Source organism: Alligator mississippiensis, chromosome 2 (genome assembly GCF_030867095.1).
Source record: "Alligator mississippiensis isolate rAllMis1 chromosome 2, rAllMis1, whole genome shotgun sequence".
Classification (NCBI taxonomy): domain Eukaryota; kingdom Metazoa; phylum Chordata; order Crocodylia; family Alligatoridae; genus Alligator; species Alligator mississippiensis.
The window spans coordinates 233,064,352-233,086,890 of NC_081825.1; the positions used below are offsets into that span (position 1 = coordinate 233,064,352).

The window sequence follows — 22,539 nt, forward strand, 5'->3', positions numbered from 1 at the left end:
TTCCTTGTGCTTTAAATTCTGTTACTGCAACAGTGGTCTGAATAACGATTGTTAGCTGTGTCTGAACAAAACTGAGTGTCACCGATGGTCATGAAGACATGAGCACTGCACACGTGGATAGAGTAGCTCCACTGTGCATTCTCCTGCTTCTGCAATGTCTTCTGAAGACTGAAATTTGTTTTCTTTTTCTTGTGGAAATGTTGCTCTGAATGCAGATGGAATGTTTTTCTTCTCCCTGTATTATTGAAGGAGCCAGGAAACATTTGTTTTTTGTTTCTAATCTGTCATTTGAATATGAATCGGTTATCAAACTCTGTCTGAACAGTGGTTACTGTAGTCTGAACATTGTTGTTTTTATGTTTCAGAGCAATGCTGCTCTAAACTGTTCCAACTCTATATCAGGCACCCCTAGCACGTCTTATAAAAAACTTCTATCCGTAATGCCCCAGGGACTGGCTGAAGCTAACCCACGATTACTGTTTAACTTTCTTCCATTGTCTGTGTACATGTACATAAATCCCCTTTTCCCATTTCCAGTTTATCTTGTGGAAAATAATCCCTTGATTCTCCTTTGTCACATCATTGTAAAGGGATGGATCCAGCCAGTTTTATTTTCTTTTTTTTAAACATTTTGGAATGCTTTGGAATCTAATTCTGGCATCTCCAGTGAGGTATTGAAGAGACCTCAACAATGGCTTCATTCTCCAACAAGAATTAAGAGGCAGAGAAGCCTGCCAGTGACTATGGTTTTAATGTTTTCATATTCTAATGAATTTGACAAGGGCAGGAGTTTATTCATGGGGCCAGTGGCTAGAGTGTTAGCTTCTGTTCGATTTCACACATTGTAACCATTTGTAGGGGATGGGGGGGGGGAGGAATAGAGGGACCCACTGTAGCACTTCTAATTAATTTGGGCACCAGCAACAGAGAAATTTTTGTTGGCTGCCTTTTTTCTGCTTTTCATCTCTCGGATGAGCCATGAGCAAAATGGCATATCCCGTTCTCCTGCCTAATCACTAGTTCAGGTAGCTGCAGACTTCACTTGAAGACAACTTAGTCAGAATAGTAGAGTATTGAAGAATGATTTTTCTTTCTTTTTTTAAATATCCAGATCCTTGTTTTTTGATGATTCCATAGTACATAAGCGTAGGTTGTTATTAACAGTGTTCAGTTATCAACTAGGCAAACTTGCTTTGGGTTCTTAAAGTTGGGATGTACCTTCCTGCTTTCATATCACTATATCACTATGAAGTTGGAACTTGGCTAATACTTTTGCTTCCATTTTGAGAACTTTTCCCTCTCCCTACAACTATTGCTTTGCAAGGTTAATGTGAGCAAAAGAGGAGACCAACACAAATGTTTTTATAAGTAAAACCAGATAATATCACTTAGCATTTAAACTGTGATAAAAATCCAAATAAGATTCTAAAATTCCAAAAGGAGATCTATGCAGTAATAAGGTTTTTATGCAGGTGTTGATTTTTCTAACTATAAATGTATTCCATTGCATGATTTGCCATTGAGCAGACTGAGGGACTGTTAAGGCTGAATCTGAGTTGAAGGCTTAGCTGAAGGCTGAATTTTAAATAAGGATAAAACATATAAATTGGAAAAAGTGTGTGAGGAGGGGTCAGAGAAGGAGGGAGGCATGGGAGAACCCTAAAAAAACTTCCCAAGAATTTTAGAGACCTGAAAGTGGTAGCCTTGTAGACACTAACCTTCATCTGTCTCTACTGGGGAAAAGCTGACATCAGGAAACTCCATAAATGCCATACTTAATTGGGATTAGACTATCTGTTATACCCTTTTTTTCATGTGGTGCACAAAATGATGCTTTCTATTATCACAGGGTGTCTGACAAGAGTGCTCATAAATGGTTACTCTTGGGCTCTCCTAGGGTCTGATCCAAAGCTTATTGAAGTCAAAGAGTTTTGAATTAGGCCCCAATTTCTTGATGTGAACCTGCTCATAGCAGTTAAACTGCTTGATTTTACAGGGCAGCTGAAGAGTTAATGAAAATAGAATCAATTTAATAATATGAATATCAAACTCAATAGTTTCTCTGTAATGAATGTGACATGCTACATGACTTTCTAGTGTTATGAAGGTTTTATTGGGTCTCATTTGAAAAAGCCTCACCTCACTGACGTGCTCATGGTTAAACTCTCCCATCCCAGATGTAACAAATTGCTTATCTTTTATAGATAGGGCTGTGTGAATAATAATACAATTTGTACTTTGATATTTTTCTAAACTTTGGCTAAAAGAATACCATGCAACACATGGATCTCCTGCAATGATATGGATCTCCTGCAAAAAAAAATACTGGCATTATAGGTGATTACAAAGCACTACACTTCTGAGACTAGAAAGTGTATACGTACCGTACATATATTTCTCCTTAATAAGAATATAAATTTGTAATAAAACAATTGCAGTGTGTGTCCTTGAGGCAAATATTTATCATGACAGGTGAATACTTGCTGCTCGTCCTTTCTAGCTGAACGAATCACATGTCAGTACTGTAGGGCATAAGGCCCAATTTAAAATAGCTGTGCAACACAGTCATGAAAGAAAAATACCTTTGTGTATAGATAGCAGCCTTGCCCAACAGGAATAAGAAGTCCAATCTTGGTAATTCTTCTAATCTTTGAGCATGAATTTTACAGTTGGTTCTCCTGACAGCAAGCATGCTGTATTGTAACTTCATATACATGCAAATATACCAAAATAAACATAAAATGCAATGAAAAATAAGCACATTCCTTTTACTTTGCCAAATCACATTTTACATTGCTTTGAATATGCCACTAATTAGATTGGCTCATAAGAAACATAGCAAACTGATGAATGGCTCACTATATTTATGGTGCATTTGAGTAGTCTGTAGTTCATTCCATGATATATTGGGAAGGAATAAAAGTGAAAGTGCACAAATAGCACAATGACTTGAGGAATATATGTGCACACGTGGTTACTGTTGGTTTTGGCCACTAGATGTGAATTTGGCTTGAGGCAAAATGATTGCTTTGCAAGTCAGTAAAACCCAAGATAAACACACTGCACCATGTTATAATTGCTCTTAGATCACATTTTATGTGATACCCAAAGCCTTTTAAAAGTCTGTCATTAAGTCCCTGAACAAACTCGGCTACCTTGTAGAATCTTATCCAGCTGCCAGTGAAGGGGAAGAAATGTTCTAGGCCTGAAGTGACCCCTCTCCCCTCCTCCCCCCATAAAGAAAGTGTGACAGGGTCCTGTATGAGTATTCTGTCCTGGATGGAGATGACTGGTAATGGGAAATGTTTTGGATAAATTATCTTGAAAGAGAAAAGAATGAACAGAGCCCTTGTTAAAAAATAAAACAGAAGTTTGAAGGATGATCTCATTGTACAGCTCTGTGCAGTGTTGAGTTTTTAGCCATCTTTATGGTGATGTGGGCATCTCTAGGTACATTTACAGGACTGGAGGCACTATTGTGCAAATGCAGACCCCATTTAAGGTCTGTAGTTAAAGTTTGTGTATTACATTAACAGGCATTCCTTAAACTAGGTGTGTCAAACATGCATGACTTGTAGGCTGGATATAGCCTGGAGAGGTAGGTCATCTGGCCCACCGTCTTCTCCCAGGGCCAGAATGGAGGGGAGGGGGTACAAGTCACCTGCTTGTGGTGTCTGCATCCCTCCTCAACCTCACACTGCTGTTAGGGGAAGTGTTGGTACAGGGGCCTAGTGCAGCTGCTACCAAATTTATGATTCCCCATTTCTGGTGGCCATGGGAATCAGTGGCACTTAGGCTGCGAACAGATGTCACCTTTGTGCCTCCATAAAAATGTTTTATGGTTGCACAAAGTGAAAGCAGACAGATGTCCATGCCCTTTGCTGCATCACAAATGCCCGAATCTGTGGCCGTGACACAAAGTAGTATTTTTTTGTGCTGTTATTTTGAGGTGCATGTCTGTTTGTTTTAAGGTAGGAGAGCGTGGGCAGCCTGGAGCTGCCTGTGATCTCCAGCTACTGTGGACAGTAGGACTCCAAGGGCCCAATTTTGCTGCCCTGGGTATCCCCCCTGCAGGGGAATTTGTGAGGCACACAGGACTGGGCCCCTGAGCCCCTGGGAGCACCTGCCTGGGTTTCCCTGTTTGCAGAGGCATGTCCTGAATTGTGTCCTGCAGGATCAGGCCCCTGCCACTCCTGCCCCTACAGGCCACCAGATAACAAATCAGCTGTGTTGCGATACATCTCAGCATAACTGATCCGCTTTATTTGGTGACATCTGTTTTATAGCCTCAGTGACAGTAGGGGCTGCTTCATCACCTTTGCCTGTAGTTGGATGAGGCTGAGGAGGGGCTGTGGGTCCACATAGACTCCCTGGCTGTTTGCCCTGCCAAAACTTTACACCACAACAGCGACTGGCTGCAATGCTAGGGCTTCTCTCTAGGGCTGCCAGAGGTGGGATCATCCTTTTGTCTATAATAAAGTCAAAGGTGTCTTTAGCTTTATCTATCTGCTAACTATTTTACAAAAACTCTAGGAAGGTTTACATTTCTCTGAGCTTCCAGCTTCCCCACATCTGGTAAGAAGTGTATTGTCTATGTGGGCTAGAGGGCCCTCCTAGGAATAGTCTCCTGGCCTTTTTGACTGCTCACCTGAGGCTATCACTAAATATTTTTAAATCTTCGCTTACATATGAATGCACACCTGTTGGTTCAGTGTGGATGATTTTTCATTTATCTACAAACTGTTTGTGCAAGTGAGAATACCAAAAGAGGCCAGGCTCCTGTTTTGTTCAGTGATGATGGCTGGAAAAACTGCAGTGATGATGACTAGTCTCAAGCATCTGCCATGGACAGAATTTTGTTGAGCATGGTGACATAGAAGGCAGGGAACGAAGGTCTTTTTGACTCAGCAGATGGTGGGAGTGATACCCATTTATGTACAGATGGCACGTTTTATGAATGCCTATAAACCAAAAGATGGGACCAGACAAAATACAATACTATACAACAGTGCTAAAGTGTCTTCACATTACATTCTGTCACTTGTCTTTTCTTCTGATCTGATGACTGACTGGCTGGTTGATGCTGGGGAGATGAATCTCTTTAACAAAATAGAATTTCCATTGTCTAAAGAAGTGTCTGCCAACACTGTAAAAGCTTTTCTAATGTATGACCTCCCATGCTGAGAGGATGATGCTTTCAAACTGAGCTTTCAGCTTTGAGGTGCTGGATAAATAGTAATGCACAAGAGCTGAGATGAGGTAGGTGGGGCCATGGGAACTGAAATGTCTGAGATTTGGCTCTCCTTTTTCCTAAACAGGTGCAGTGCCATACCTATACTGGATACTGCTGGTGTGTCACACCCGATGGTAAACCCATCAGTGGCTCTTCTGTACAGAACAAAACTCCTGTATGTTCAGGTACTGTGGGGTGGGATTTAATTATGCCTTTATTCAGTAATCGAAGCGAGAAGCTGTTTTTGTTCCCAGTGCCAGTAGCTCAGTATTTTCCAGGTGACTTTAAGAACCAAAAATTGCAGTTATATCCCACATACACACTCCAGCTGTTTGCTCTCTGACCTGCCAGATAGCTTGGGCTCTTAATTGGTCTCATGATGGTTGTGGTATCTTCATTGTGGATTAAAGGGCACCTGCTGCACTGAAAGATTTATTGAAAATTGTTCTTAAAGTTAAGGAAGTGATGCCTTGACAAAGCAGAAATAACTGTATTTGTACGTAGACCAGAATCCACAGTTGGCATATCTTTTAGGTAGAAGCTTTCAGTTTAAATTATTTAGATGCATTTTAAAGTTGTTTTGGCCCCTGCTTTATTGAGTTAGAACAGAAGGGCAAGAGAATTTTTAAAGCCCTTGACAGCTTCATGGCTGCTTTGTAACAGAGCACGAGCAGTAGAACTGCAATGTGCCTCAACATCTAGAAATATTTGTAAGATGAGCTTCATCTATCCCTTTTTTTTTGTAGGGAGATCATCAGTTTGAAGGTAATGGTGAGCTGGACCAGCTGTAGACTTTTGGCAGAATTAATCTAGTGTGACTGTATGTGGCTGCTGGTGGAATAGGGTGAAGGCAGATGTGTCACTTTTCTAGGGGATGCTTTTCTTCCTGCCCAGGCTACATTTATTGAAAATGGTCAGACTGGCTGATCAGTGGCTCCAAGCTCCAGTGATGAGTCCAAATGAGAGATGGGTAGAGAAAGTATAAAGACAGCAGTTATAGTATGCTGATCTTTCTTTCAGTGCAAGGATGACTTCCTATAGTTAATGTAGCTACAGGGAGCGCTGTAGTGCAAGAGCCAGTGTGTGCACACATAGTGTGGAGTGTTTGCATGGCAGAAGGAAGCATTGTGCTGCAAAAGACCCTGATGGTGCTTGGCTTCAGGAAGGAATCCTTCCTGGATATGGAGGGACTGGTTCAAGAGCAGAACATGGTTTTGTTTTTCATATTTTTGTAATGGGATTGTCAAAACAGCTATGGGTCTTAGTTACATTTTTTTAATATAAAAGGGCTTGGTAATGTCTCATTTATAAGGCAATTTGAAGAAACAAATGCATGATATTCTATTTAATATGAAGATATAAATGAAATTGCTTCTGTCAGAGATCTGCCAGAGTATCCTCAGGATCTTGGTTCCTCAGTAACAGTTGATGACATTCCTGGTTATATACAGGTCTCAGGCCCTGCTCACTGTCTTTACTAATGTGAAGCTCTCCCTGTTCCCCTCCCCTGACCTCCAGCTGACTTGATCATCATCTTGTGTTCCTCACCTTTTACAAATGGACATTCCCTCACCTTTCTCTCATCTTTCCCTCCCCCCAGTCATTAGTATTGTTTTCCATCCCCATGTCTCTCCTCCTGCTCTGCGATTTGATCTCAAGTCTCCCTGGCTCACTGCAATGTTGAGGCCCTTTGAAACCTTGGGTCCTGCTACTACTGTATGTATCTCTTGCTTAATCTGACCCTGATTTGACATCTCTAGTGCCTAACTGTTCCTTGTGTTGCCTTTAAGTATTTGATGGCATGGACTGCTACTGAGGAATCTGAATCCTAAATTGAGTTGTTGGCAGGCAAAACAAACCCTGCCAGCTAAGATCTCAAATTGTATTCATGTGACATGGTGTGGTTATGCAGTCTCTAAACAATGTATCTCTTTTTGTTCTCTTTTTAAGGTTCAGTAACTGATAAGCCTTCAGGCCAGGGTAATTCAGGAAGGAAAGGTGAGTGGAGTTCTGTGTTTTAGTAAAATGTTTCTTTAACTAGGGCTGCCTGGCCAGGTCTCTTGAGATGATGTAGAGCTTTGTATTGCAACAAACAGGCCTAGGAAGACTCTTAACAGGCTTTCAAATGTACTCCAAAAGCATGTGGAATAAAGCACAATCCAATTCAGTGAACCACCCTTATGGGGTAAACTGTTATGTACCCTGTCCTCAGCATCTGAAACATAGGGCCTTGCTACATGTTCAGATTAACGCTTGATAGAAACCAGCTATAGAGTTATTACACATTTTCAAGCACTAACTTTGTAGCTGGTTGACACCCTTTATAGCTTGATAGTCATTTTTATCATGTGATAATTACTTTGCATGTACTTTATTGTGCAGTCAGCCAGTTAATTGCATAATATATGTAACATGTAGCAGCAACTGTAGGATTTTAAAGCAGATTGTTCCAAAGGAGCAAAATTAACCTTCATGTGCTTAGTTTACTATTGAAGCTTGTACTCTGCGCGCACAGAAAAAAGATGAGGGCACAAGGCTGGGGAGGCAGGAGGTTGGTGTGACTGGAAAGGTGTGAGGAGGGATCTGCACAAGTTCTGTATTGGGTAGGACTCTCACTGAGTTCAATGGAAGCAGGTTTCTGTTGTTTGAATGCTTTTGCAAATCATACCCTTAGGTCCTTTTAGTGCTTTCCTGCAGCACAAGTTAAATGAATTCTTTGCCATTCCTCCCTTCCCGTATGGCTCCCTCCTCCCTTCTCGTATGGCTCCCTCTGTATGGCTCATCCTCACTGAAGTGCTAAAAATATCACATCTGTCTTTTCGTATTTATACACATTCCTTGTCTTTATAACATGCATTGAGCCAAATCATCTTGGACAAGATAACTGTGCAGTGGTAAGTATGAGAACTAATTGGCTTCTATCCCTAACTGCACCATATACCCAGGGACTCTTTTCAGCCTGATCTTGGTTTGTCTCCTTGTGGTAGGAAAACAGTGTTCTACCAGCCTTGCTCTACCAGCCTTGCTTCATCTGCTGGTGCAGATGAAGGCTGTTTCCTTGGACATCCTTGCTAGAATATCTGAATTTAGAATTTTCTTCTTTTCTACAAACCAATCACATCTGGCACTACATCACAAGAAAATGCCTGCCTTGCAGCTTAGGGAAGGTCTACACAAGTCAGTGCAACACTGAATGGATACTGAACTGAAGCCATTCAGGCTTAATCCAAGTATTCCTGCAAAGTACAGCATTGTGCTGCATAGACATAACCTTAAACTCTAGTTAGAGAAGTTTTTTTCTATGGAAGGCTGTCAGACTGGCTTAGCCCTCCCTCCCACTCCCCTTCAACTTGAAATTATGGTAACTTACCTCAAGAGTCACCTTTTATTTAAGTCTTTGGAGAGAAGGAGCAATGCTGCATTTTGAAAAAAATCTCTCTTTTATTTTTATTTATATTCAAATGTATTTATTTAATATTATAGTTAAATAGTTATTTATAATATTTATAATAGTATTATACTTGCATATCTATAGTTAATATTTAATCCTTAATATTATATTTAGCGATAGATAGATGTGTGTGTAGAGATGTATATAGAGCTGTAGATCGATATCAATCTGTCGAAGACAGAATGCTGGGCTAAACAGACCATTGCTCTGATCCAGCATGGCGCTTCTTATGGTTCTAAACCAAAGCTAAGCCCCAAGCAGATACTTGATTTGCTTGCACTAAAGGCCAGACCTACAAGTAGATTATTAACAGACACCCAAACATATTATTAATACTTGTGTTATACAGAGTTTCAGGTTTAACACACAGTCACACATTTACAGAGGTATGCTTTTGCCTAAAATAAGAAAAACGTGGACCACATACATTCTTAATTAGAAGCACCAAACATGTACAGTCTGCTGGTGGGTAAACAGGAGAGAGAAAGGCATCAACATATATACAAATACTTATACTCTACATATGTATAGACATCTATATGTACAGTGCCATAGCAATGAAGTTTGATGGCCAGGGCAAAGCCTGCAGCGGCAGCCTGCCCTTGCTCCGTACACAGATCCATAGGGCACACGCCCCACCCCATGGTTGCTCAGGAGTACATGCAGAGGCAGGAGCCACCCGTCCCCATACCCCCCCAAATGAGCCACTCATGGCTCCAGGCAGGGCAGTGCCTGTTGGTGCCCCTTTGCTTCAATGCATGGGGCAGTCTCCCCACTTGCTTCCCCCCCCCAATTTTAAACCTGTCTCCTAATTTCAGTGGTACTCCCCAGTTCTAGTATTCTGGGACTGGTAATATTGTAGTTGTTCTAGTCTCTTCTGCTGTCTGCTACTACCGCTCTAATTTCCTTTGTTCTGGAGAAATGAGCAGAGAACCCATGCCCTTCCTCTCTCCCCTTTTATATAGTAGACTGGGGATGTTTGGGAAAAAGGCAATGAGACCGTGCAGTTGTTCCTAATGGATTAAATTAGTCTACATGTACTGGTTCTCCTTGTAGCTTTTGCAGAGTAGAGTTGTTGAAAGACGGGTATATCAAGCCAACAGTAGGCTGCATTGCATTAACAGAAGTGTTGCTTGCAAATTAAGGGAAGTGATCCCTGGTGAGCCCTCAACTGGAGTACTGTGTCCAGTTTTGTATCACACACTTCAAGGAGGACGTGGACATTTTGGAAAGAGTACAGCAGAGGGTGACAAAAATGATCAGGGGCCTGGGAGACGAGACTTATGAGGAAAGGCTGAAAGAACTAGTGTTATTTAACATATAGAAGAGAATACTGAGGGGGGGATTTGAGAACAGTTATCAATAATTGAAGGGTGATTATTATGGAAAGGATGGAGATGGGCTTTTGTGTGTGGCTAGAGGCTGCAGGACTGGAAGCAGTGGCCTCAAGTTGCAGCAGGGAAAATTTAGACTGGAGATTAGAAGGAACTTTTTGACTGAGGAAGGTCATGCATTGGAACAGGTACCTAGAGAAATTGTGGAATCACCATGCTTGAAAACTTTCAAGAGCAGGCTGGCAGGGAGAGTTTAGTCAAGGATAATCTTCCCTTATGAGGTCCCTTCTAGCCCTACTTTACTGTGATCGTATGATAAGATGACTGCTAGTAAGTAACTCCCTGCCCCGCCCCCCCATTTTTAACATCCCCTGCCAGTATTTTTTGTCTGTATTCACATGCATATTTTACCAAAAGCCATATGATATGATGACAGCTTATTCTAACCAGTCATAACTTGTTAAAAACATTTAAGATGGCAAGTAGCAATCATTCTATATTCGGTAAGAAATACTTCATTCTTGTTGTGCACAACAGGCCTGGGGAGAAGGAAACTGCTCACAATGAGATGGGATGAAATTCCAGTGTTTCCAAGACATGCTCTATGCTCAGATTTGCAGTTTTGGCTGCAGCCAGCTTCCCCATATGGGAAGTCAGTCAGTTCACATATAGACTAAATCACTGAGTGGTGGGTTCTGTTCTGTGGTTAACACATACAATGGGTTTGGCTTGACCAGTCACTGCTCAGGATTGATTGATTGATTTTATTATTGCAGTTAAAAGAACCTGTAAAGAAGGAATAGCGACCAACAGAGATTGCTTTAGCTCTTCAGGGTCACAGACAGGATGATTTTAATGTTGGAAGTTTATTTGCAACACATTGCATAGATCTCAATCCCTACAGGTTAATGCTGGCAGTCCAAAATAAGGCAATGTCAGGGCTGCAGACTTCTCCAGGGGAGAAACCAAAGTTATGTTAGTTTGGAGTGCTCTTGGCCAAAACTGCTAGCCCAAGCAGTCTGTATGTTTTGACTGATTCAATCTGCACCTCCTGATCCTTCTGTTTTTACTACTCTTTGTCTTTCATGGTGGGGGAGTGGAGCTTCGAGGATGTCACCTTCAAAGAGTCTGTAGGTATCTATCAGCCTAAAATGGACAGTATGGATGCTGCTGGAGATGTACCTTTATCAAACTGGTTGATAAGAGTGGAGAAGTTTCACTGCTCTGCTGCGGCAAATATGGGTGCTAAGGTTGAGGTTAGGGACTAGGTTTAACATTAAGATCTGGCAGTGACTCAAGTGTCTTTGACCCAATTAAGTTCTTACTGAATTCTTTGAATCTTTGTCTGGTTGCTTTTCTTTTTTCATACCACAGCAAAGCCTGACATCAAGAAAGCAAAGTGATAAAATTCCCTATCATATGAAGGCTGGAGCCTATTGTTTTGGCTAAGAACTGAAGTTCATGCCCTGACCCCTACCCTGGAGAATCAGATGCATAACAAAGACGGAAAAGAACATCTTAAGTATCTTATAAGCGTGCTCAAGATAAGAAGATCTTATAAGTGTGTTCCAGTATCTAATCTTCATTAGCAGAAAGGGCATGTGAGGAAACCAGTTTTAGCTGTATGGATCCTTCCCCAGTCAGAAATACTCAGTTTCATATGGCATAGTCTAAAAAAAAATATTAAAATAAAATCTTTCTCAGCTGATTTTCTTTCCTTAACCATCTGCCTGCTTGCTACAGTTTTACCCATTAAATAGTGGAACCCCATCAGTGAATAAATGACTGCAATATTCTACACGTTCTGTAACTCTTTCATCTAAAGGTCTCCAAGCACTTTAGTCATTAATCCATTAAAGCTTTGAGCCAGGTAAGTAGAATAGCATCAGCAGAACTGGTAGCCTGAGGTGCAGACATTAAGTGACTCCCTACAGTTGCACAGCAAGTCAGTGACAGAACTGGGGAGCTGGAAATAGAATTATTTTCTCTCTATACATCCTTTTGTGTTGAGCTCCAGGCATGAAAGGGTGCTGTCTCCCAGACTGAGGGAATCCTCTGAACCCTTGTTGTGCAAGGACTTCTTTATTTTTTTCTTCTCCGATTGGCAACAGTTGCTGGAAAATCCATTGCTGGAAATTTGTTCTTCTGTTTGCCTATCACAAAGAAATGCTTGGCTGTATCTCTAAGGTTCTTCACCCTTTACTGGGGATACCTTAGTTCAAGAACAAGAAATTAGCCTATTCTGTGTTCATGTACCTGCCAGTTTATATTTGTTTTCTCAAAAGCATGCTGCAAGAGAGGAGATGGGTGGTACTGCCTCTTCAGCAAATCTATCCCTTTCAGCCTCATGTTGCTCTCACTTTTGAGATGAGGAGAATACTAAGGAAATGTTTCTAACCTCAGATATGCTGTGCTACAATACTGCGGTTTGGCCATGGGGTTTTCTCGACCTGGGTCATGTCTACAATTGCAGGCCTCCTGGTACAATGGGCAGCAGTGCCAATTCAATCTGGGCACAGTCACTTTGTGTCACACATTGACTGAAGCTTGTTGAAAAATTGCTTGCACTTCACGTGGCATTATCTTTTTTTTTTTTTTAGCCTGAGCCCTGTTCTGCAATGCTGGGTTATATTCCTAGTCTCTTCAACTTTTTCTGCAGCAGGCATTGCCAGGCTATTCGAGGACTAGCATTGAGTCTGTTCTAGGATTCATATGGCAGAGCGGACTAACCACTACCCTTCAGATACTGTCCAGAAGTGTAGTCTTGAATGTGACTCTGTACAAAGAAACCTCCACAACGGCTCAGGGCTAGTCTGTCCTCACAGACTTCCAAGGTTTTATGAAGACCTGGTATATACCACCATAATAGCCTTAGCAAGTGTCTGTGGTTGGAAGGCAGGAGCTGGAGAAGTCCTGCTCCTCCTCTTTCCTGGCCTACATGTCTGGAGATTTGAGTCTGGAGGGACTGTCACAAGCTTTCTCCCCCTCACAGGGAAAGGGGGAACGAGTCTTCTGCCACCAGTATGGCAAGTTTTGTACCTGTGCAACCAGCTGAATTCTGCATTTGTATTGAGTCGCTCCTTCTTGTTTAGGTACATGTGTTGGACTATAGGAAGTCTTTTTTTCTAAATAAAAATGGGGATGGGTCCCAATGCACCTTGCCTAAAAGCTGGTACTCCTGTGACCCGTAGTACTACTTCCCTAGGTAGAGGTAGAAGAGAGTTTTCACAAGATCCTTCCAGTGAAGGCCCCATCTTTTTTGCTTGGATATTGCTCTCTGGTACTATTTGTTCCTTCTTATGTGTGCCTTGTGCTCTTCTTTTGGAAGAAGACTTTGCTTCAAATTGCTAGGCCTTTGCCATTAGGAACTTGTCATACCAATTTACTGCAGCTGCTCTGTACTTTTAATTACTTTTCTTTTAGTATGGAATGGTAGATGCTGCATCCAGTCCCATGCTGAAGTGTTTATGTTCTGAGGAGCAGTTAAAATGCACCCTTGCAGCTGACATGGTTGGATTTCTTCCCTGCCCAAAGAATGCAGAAAGCTTTTTTCCAGCCAGAGAGAAACTGTGCCACAGGTTTAAAACAAAACGAGCAAACTCATAAAACAAAACACAGCTCCTCTTTTACTTCTGTGGAAAGTCGGGGCTTTCAGGGCTCAGAGCTCCAGCTTTCACATGTCAGAGCAATGAGCAGTATCATCCCCACTCCTCAGGCAGTCTTTAGAAAGCAGACCAGTTAGGAGATGGAGGGTGTAAAAAGTAAACATATGCAAGTCCTTCCATTGTTGATCTCCATAAAACCCCCTCCAACTGCCAGCTTAGAACTGGCAACAAAGCAAGTGAATTAAGTGGAGAAAAGAATTAGAAGGGTATGACTTTCACTGAAGATGAAGGTCTTGTGTTTGAAAGCTTGTCTAACTCTATCTCAAGTAGACAGTTGGTCCAATAAAAAATAACATCCTAAGAAATCCTTGCCTCTCAGTGAGAAACTAAGCATAGATCTCTGCAAGTTGGCACTCTTCTGTTCTGAAAATTATTTTAGAGATGTTTAGTTCATTCTTCTAATCATTCTAATCAAAACGAATATATCAAACAAGAGACCAGGCTAGATTTTTAATCTGTGATCAGCAGAAAACTAGCATAAATGCACTCTGGATGAATTGTCAGTGTCCTGTCAACATAACTATTTAAACTCTTTTTTTTTTTTCTTGTTTAAAGTACTTTAACACCAAGTGTAATGCTCTAGACTTTTTTGGATGGTTTTGTTTCTCTTTGCAAAGGAAGTCCGTTGCTGGTGTTGGTAATTCCCCTAACCTAGGGTATAGCTCCTGTGATGTTAATGGAATGTAATCAGGAATGGCCCCAGAGAAAGCAAAGCCTCCAGGGTCAAGAGCACCTTCCATTCTCCTTTGAAGGGGGTCCATAGGCAGCCAAGAGGGAAGAAGTAATGGAGCCAGATGGGGAACACAACAAAGAGTGTGGCCCTGTCCTGATATGCAGAACATTGATCTGGGAGGGAGGGAGCTATGGTTTCTGGATCCTACTCCTAATTCTTTTTTATGCATTTCATCCAATGATTGTTTAGTGCAATATGCATAACTAGCATCGGTAACAGGTGCCAAAACCAAGTGAAAATCCTTATTCCTGGGGAATTGATTGCATTTCTGCTCTTTATAGCTCTGGAAGGCAAGGGATTTGCATAAGTGTCATTGAAGATCTTTTTTTAGTTTTCAGCATCTTTAGTCCTAATAACAAGAGCAACTAATTTAACTTTTGACACTGGTAATCCTTACAATGCCATTTTTATTGGTTACTTTTCAAACAGCTACACTTCAGTGTCTGATACCAAACACTTAAGGCATGCACATGACTACTTACAAGAACAAAATAGTTCACACTTACACCGACAACCTCACACCCCTGTGGTATCCCGCATCTCAATGACTTGATTGCATTGTTCAACTTTGGTCAAAACCCTTTTTTGGTTGTTCACAGACTACATATCAAATGTGAAACTGAAAAGACATTGGCAGGCATCTGAGGAGGTCATATTGGTTTTATAGTATTTTATTTATTTATTTATTTACTTATTCTTCCAATTAATCTACAGCAGCTGCTGTTTCATGGATTAATCTAAATGTAAATTAATCTAAATGTAATTTATGTGCTCAAGCTGCATATTAAGAGTTCATTAATAAAGGGTTAATAACTGGTTGAGAGGTCAATAGGCATGATTTATAGGGGTTAGAAGTAAATCAGTATAGATATTTTAAATAGTTGTGAGTCCTGGTAATGAACAATCTTTTTTGGCTCATCAGCTTAGTCCATTTGAAGAAGCATGCCTTGGAAGTTTGTCTCTGAACCATGCAGTCTAACAAAAGATATCAACCACAAAAATCCTTGCCTGATAAATTACCATATTTACCCTCATCCAAGATGATCCTAATGTTAGGATGGCCTCTAAGCAGAAGGCCGCATGGGGTAGAAGTGGCATGCAGGGAAGGCTGGGGAGGAGGGACAGGGGCTGAAGTTGTAAGGAGAGAGATGGGGTGCAGAGGCAGCAGGTAGGGAAGCGGGTGGGCAGGCAGCAGCCGCAGCTGCAGTCCCTGCCCAGGGTTAGAGCCAGAGCTGCTCCCTGCTCTCCCCACTGCCTTGTACTCTATTCCAAGAGTCTTTTCCTCCCCGTGTTAAACAGGGGGAAATACTTCATCTTGCAATTGAGTAAATAAAATAACCAGTCACAAGCTGTAAGTTAAATTTTTAAAATCAGAAGGGGTGGTGCAGCCATACTTTAAAAAGTAAATTTTTAAAGTATGGTCAATTATAAACTGTAGAAAAGTAGGGCACTTCTGATTTTAAAGATTTAAAATTTTTAAGAAAAAAAAAAAACCAACTTCAACAATGCTGTCCAAAATTCCACCCTCCCTACCCCACTGTGTGTTTAGTTAGGCTCCCCTCCATGGCCTTTGATTTGCTGTGTGAATTTGCTTGTACGATTCACAGTGAAATGTAGGCCACTTACATAAAGACGTCTTGGAGTTATCACAGTCTTGGTGGATATTAATCTGCTGTCTTCCACAGCTGCCGTTTAACTGTCTGCAGATTTGGGCAACAGTATAGCAGGCACCAGAAAGTCTTCCTTACCTTGAAAATATAAGATAAAAGAAACCAAAGCAATCTTTGGAAAAACTGGTGGATCACCAGAGAATTGAAAATAGAGGATATGGCCCTGCATATATTTATCGTCACCTCCGGCACTGCTTTTTTGGCTACTTGTCTCTTACTAGACATTTTACTGTTCATTTTGTTCCATAAAAGCAGGGTAATACAATGGGAAATAAGTCCCACTTGCTGGTCAATATAGAGGGATGGGTAGTGCTTTCCTTCTCATCTTGGCCTCACTGGGGTTAGGCATACAGAATTTCAGAATCGTGACGGAGCTGCAGAGTCTGTCAACTCGAGTACAGGAAAGCTGGAGGCAAATGTATAATTCTTATGGAAGTTGCTGAGATGACAGCAACAGGGATTAAAGGATCCTTAAAATGGATAGAGTAAGGGAATGAAAGCTTTCCCTGCTACATGCACATCCAGCCCTTTGCCTCTTCTGCCAGCAGGTGTGAGTCGATCAATGCAGATGGCTGATGAAGGCAGTTGCCTGCTAGATTAAGTTCCTCAGGAACAGGTCCATGTCTGCTCTTGAGTGGTATAGTCCCTAAAAGAGCATGGCCCTGATCCTTATTGGGCCTTCGTGTGACATAGAAGTCACCCAAAAGCTGTCAGATGATGATGGCTCTTGAGAATTACTGACCTAGCCTGGCTTCAAAATGCTGCTGTAAGCATGGTAGGTGATTTGTGATCACTGATCAGATGGAACTAATTTCTCCCCCTCTTGTAATCTCTTAGATCGAAATTAAGGAGTGCTGTTACGATGGCAGAAATGCTTTGAACCTCCCATGAGCCATGCATATTTTACAAGTACAGATTCCTTTTTGCAATATGCTAGATAGATCCTTTGGAGGTCCTGGACTGATTTCCTTGCAAATTTCTATTCCCTATCATTACCCCGTTCCCTCCCCACACAAAAAAAAACAAAACAAAACAAGCAACCCTTGACCATAAAATGAATATGAGCCATGGGTGTGATGCTACAGTTAGCAGAGCAAACAATACGCTGGCATGCATCAACTGATACATCTCAAGCAAAACTAAGGAAGTTATTCTCCCGCTCTGCTCAGCATTGGTGAGATCGTAGCTGGAGTATAGCATCCAGTTCTGGGTACCACACTTCAAGAAGGATGTGGAGAAGCTTGAGTGAGTCTGAGTCCAGAGTAGAGCCACTCATGTGATTAGAGACCTGAAAAGGAAGCCATATGAGGAAAGGCCGACAGATATGGGGCTGTTCAGCCTAGAAAAGAGAAGACTTTATAGGGTTTTGGTGGCAGCTTACAAATATATCAGGGGAGAGCATAGGGGGCTCGATGAACAACTGTTCACCAAAGTGCCCCAGGGGAAAACCAGGAGCAGTGGTCATGAGCTCCTAGAAGGAGGTTTCAGACTGAGTATAAGGACAAACTTCTTCCTGGTTCATGTGACCAGACTCCAGAATAGTCTCCCAGCAGGGGTGGTGCAGGCATCTACCTGGAGATCTTCAAAAGGAGACTGGACGCACACCTTGCTGGGGTTATTTGACTCCAGCAGTCTTTCCTGCCCACAGCAGGGGGGCTGGACCCGATGATCTCACAAGGTCCCTTCCAGCCCTAAACTTCTGTGAACCTCCCTGCAACAACCTTGTGCAAAACCTGCTTTTTATAATTCCATAATCAAGTATTGAAAATTTTCAGGCTAAATGCAGACAAGGGGGTAGGTGGTATGACTCCATTTGACATCTGTGGAGTTGCTCTTACTCCCATCAGCTCTGAGTTCTGCTCTTTGTGATCCTGAAGAAAAATTCCTGCAAAAGATGGGAGGGGGCAGATGTAGCCAGCTTCCCCTACCCTCCGTTCCCCTCATTTGCACACATGTGATACAGACGTAGCCGGTGAGGTATCCATTCTCTTTGGCTGCAAGGAAATGAAAAGGCGTATTGTAAGCCTAAGACTACTCTGGTTGTCAGCCAGGAATTAGTCCTCTAAAGGAGAAACAGCAAAGGGAGGGGGAAGAGGAGAGGGTGGTGGGGTGAAAGTACACTTTGAGAGTTGTTTTTTGTTTTTTTGGGGATTTTTTTGCCTGGGTTCAGTGCACATGGGTGAAGATGTAAAGGGGTGTCCTGCTTCCTGAGCATGCAGGTGTCAGGGAAAGTAAGGAAGGGAGCCTGTGTTCTTACACATCTGCATGTGTTGAGGGGAACAGGGTCAAAAATTTAGACTATTTACTTAATCCCTTGGAATGGCTTTTTCTTTTCTGTTTTCTTTTTGTGTTTAACAGACTGCTTTACAGGAGACACGTGTGGTAATTAACTCATGCAGCTGTAGAGCTTCAGCAGCCATATGCCTGAATTTCAAATGGGCATTGATCTAGGAAACTCGCTGCCACCCTACCCCCACTTCTGGTTCCTGTTCCATGAAGATGAGGGAATTTATAGAACTTTTTACCTTGAAGACACCAGGGCTAGAAGCAGAGGAGCGCAGAACAGCGTGTGTGGATTTAGGAGAAAGGGGCGGTCACTAACTTTTTTTTTTATAGCCCTCTTTCATATCAGAAGAAATCAGTAAATAAATTCAAAAACTGATTATGGACCTGATCCTTACTAGCAGGGAAAGCTTATGTGAAACTTTGAACTTTCAGGACTCCATTCAGCTTTGTTTTCCCACTGAACTGAAACAAATTAAAAGCAGTGCTGTAGAAAATGCTTTCTTTTTGCAAAATCAAATCTCCCCCGCTGTTTTAAACCAATGCTTCCTTCTGTAGCCACAAAGGTCAAGTCTCTTGCAACTTTGAGGTATAAAAGTGGTGTTTAGTGCAGATTTTGTGCAACGCTTGAAGGGTCACCAGGGGCTCACAAAACGTGTTTTCTTGTGGCAGTATAGACTGGATCTTTGTCTGAGAGATGTCAGTCCAGCAGCATGGTAGCAACTGCTGTTGCTGTTGCCATCATGATCAGTGAGGCTGCAACTGAAAATGTATGAAACTGTGCTCTAGATTTGGTGCAGTGGGGAGTTGGACAAGATGGGCTGGAAAGAGGAGTGGCTGCTAGGAAGTTAGGGTTTCTCATTAAAATTTACCTAATCATGGTTTTGAGGGGTCAGTGTTTACAGGGTCAGATAAAGTATCTTCCTGCCAAGTGGGGACCTATAAAGAGTGAATCTCTCTTCCCCTTCGCCACCCTCTATTTTTAGAATTTCTCATTGCCTTGTGTACTTGGAGAGAACATTAGCTAGTGCCAGTTTCTAGACCTCATCACTCATTTCACAGTTTAAATTATGCTAGCACTCCAGAGGTGTTTCTGCTCTGGAAAAATGACATCTCTAGCAAAAAGTGCTTGCTGTGATTCCTGCTGAGAAGGGATTGTAGGACTTACCTGGTATGTGCACAGTACTGTTCTGTTGCCTGTACTCTTCCTCACCAAGTTTACACTTTAACACTGAGGTCTGCTGAAATACAGATGGACCCTTTCATCCATATTGACACATGAATTTACTGGAGGCAGGATTTTCATAATTTTCTAGAGGACAATAGTCCAGGCTTTCTTCTGTAGGCTGATCTTTACCAAATGTTGGGGGCCAGAACTGGCATTGATGTGCTGTCTTGTACAACCCTATTGCATAAATATAGGACTAGCCCCTCCTCCATTCTTTTCTGTGTCTACTGTATTATCTAATGTTTTTACCACTCTCCCCCCCCAAAAAAAATCCCTTTGCTTTTATTATTGATTGTCTTTCCTCACCATTATCTTAATTCTCTTATCTTGTGAAATTTAGTCTTTAGTAGGTTTGTTTGGGGGGGGGGTAGTGCTGGGTCAACAGTTTTAATGACCAGAGGGTGTAGCACAACCAGCAGTGATGACAACATTCCCTACAGCATCTTACCCACATTGGAGGACAGTCGTCTGCATGGCCATAGGATCCTTGGTCTTTGGTTCTGTCAACATGGTTGGTGACCTAATACTGCCCATGGATATGTAGAGAGTTATCAGTTAGGATCTAGATTTACCCTCAAACAAATATTGGATGGTAATGGGGAATCTTGGTCATCACTAATTAGAATCACTGCTGTGTTTGGGGCCACTTGCCTGAACTGTCCATTTTCCTCACTACTTTTTAAATATCTGTGTCTACTCTTTAAATGCTCTTATCTATTTGAGAATGATCATTATGGAGTTCTGAGGATCTTATTTAGTTGAGTCCAAGTTACTGAGGGACCAGAGGGCAATAGTTCTGCTTCTATATGTGATGTCTTCCAGGACAGTGGCTCTCAAACATTAATTTGGGGGAATACTTTAAGTCAGAGATCCACTCTTAGGCCACCTTCTCTCTTAGCCAAACCAATGGAATCTTCATATGGTAACTGTAGTCCTTTCATTGTAAGAAATTAGCACTAGACAGTATTAAGGAGACAAAATTAAAAATAACCTTCCTTTGGTAGGTAGAGCTAGTTGGTGACATTCCAATTCCATACTGATGTGGTTTTATTCCTCCCTTGATATACACAGAGCTAGGCTGGTGTTTAATCTGTTCTGGCTACTTCAGCCCATGTGGCTCAGTCTCACTAGATCACTGCTTTCTGGTCCAGACCTACTGTACATACTTGCTATTACTCCAAGTGTGTACCCTTTATAAGTATAATCCTGAGGAAACCTCTGATGAGGATATGAAACAGCCACACACACTGGACTTTTATGGATTTTAATGGTCTAAAATGACTTCTAGAAGATGTGAAACTGGGAAATGGCTACATTAAGCACGCATCATTCCTGTTCAAAAACTGACTGGGTGATCAGAAATAAATCTGCAGAACCCCTGAAGATGCTCTTGGCTGCTGCCGAGGTGCATTCCGCTGGCTGTTTTGCTTACAAGAAGTGAGACCTTTATGATCTAACTAGCAGGACTAACCTATACTGCTGTCAAGGATGAGCTTGCAGTTTTAACTGTCCCATAGGAACAGCAAAACTGCTTAATTTACGAACAATATTGTATACAATCAAATGGCCACAAACTGGTCATGAACAAATTTAGACTAGAAATTTAGAACAAGGTTTCCAGCTTTTACAGGAGTGAAGGTTTGGAATAGTCTTTTGAATAAAGTAATAAAAAAGAACCTGAAGTGCTTCAGGATGGAACTTGACAAGTTTGTAAGAAAGAGAGTATGAGATTTCAGGGGTGTTTTTGGTTTAATGATCAGTGCATGATATGTGGATTTAAGTTTTTTGATATCCCTGTGTTTTAAAGTTAATAAGTGTATGGTATTCCCATGATTAGGGCTTCTGTTGATCACCTGTAGAGGCCAGGAAGGATTTCCCCCCCATGGATGTTTTATTGGCTGCCTGTCTTTTCCACTTCCCGCTGAATTATTGGATGTTGGCCAGAGCTAGAAATGGGAGCTCTGTCTGGGATGTGCTGGTGATGCTGCTGGGGACCTGATTGGAAAGACTGCCATACTTGGGGGTCAAAAGGGAATATTTCCCTGGTAAGACTAGCAAGGACAGTGGGGAGGTTTTTGTCTTTCTCTGTAGTATAGGGCATTTTAATTTTCTTCTAAGTCTAGTCAAATAACTTTTCTGATATTTCAGTGGGAGGGTATCCGTGGTGTCTTTTCCCCCTTGGCTTTTAATGTGATATACTGTAAGGTTTATGTTTTGTTTTAATGAGGTGCTTTGTGATTGTGATTATGCTGAGCAAGAAGGAGCAGAATGGATGATTTTCAGATCTCTTTGGGTAAATGGCTGCCTGCTGTTACAGGAGACTGTATTCAGTGGCCCAGGAAGTTCTTTTTAGTCTTATATTACTACATTACAGGACTGGAAAATACATGAGGCCTAGCTGTGTAGCACACACTTATGCCCTTGTTAGATTGGTAACCCAACTTGGCACCTCCTTTGGATGTTGACCAATCTGTCTTCCTTCTTCTGTGAGCCTTGATAAAGGGCAGAAACTGATCTCTTCTAGTCCTGTTTCTCAGAGTAGTAGCCTAATCCCGTTTTTATGGGTTACACACTACAATTATACTGTAGTAAATTTGTGCAATGTTAAGTGATGTTAAAGTTAAAACATATTGTGAGCAGTTGCACATTAAGGATTAATACTGCTTCTTGCCTGCGCAGCTCCGACTTGCCACTGAAAGGCTGGTGAGCAGGGGATGGCTAGAAGCTAGGACACCTGGACTCTATCCCTGTTTTGGGGGGAGAAGGGGGTCTGGAGCAATGCATCCTGGGATGCAGGAGGACTACAAATTACTCATTTTATCTCTGTGGAGCAAACTGAATTTACCCTAACACAGGCTAAGTAGCACAGGCCAACATTAACCCTTGCCTCAAGTGGTGTAACTAAGATAGAGTGTATTTAGCATGAGTTAATGAGCTTTAAC

General features: G+C 41.8%; 1 protein-coding gene across 7 annotated transcripts in view; it reads left to right on the forward strand.

Annotated features, from left to right (window-relative positions):
• SMOC1 (SPARC related modular calcium binding 1) overlaps positions 1–22,539 on the forward strand; it is a 203,517-nt gene that overhangs the window by 103,153 nt on the left and 77,825 nt on the right. For all 7 annotated transcript variants that reach the window (XM_059722911.1, XM_059722912.1, XM_059722908.1 and 4 more), the window contains exons 4-5: positions 5,319–5,418; positions 7,184–7,231. In XM_059722911.1, the coding sequence (XP_059578894.1) occupies positions 5,319–5,418; positions 7,184–7,231 (148 nt within the window). The remainder of the gene's footprint in view (positions 1–5,318; positions 5,419–7,183; positions 7,232–22,539) is intronic.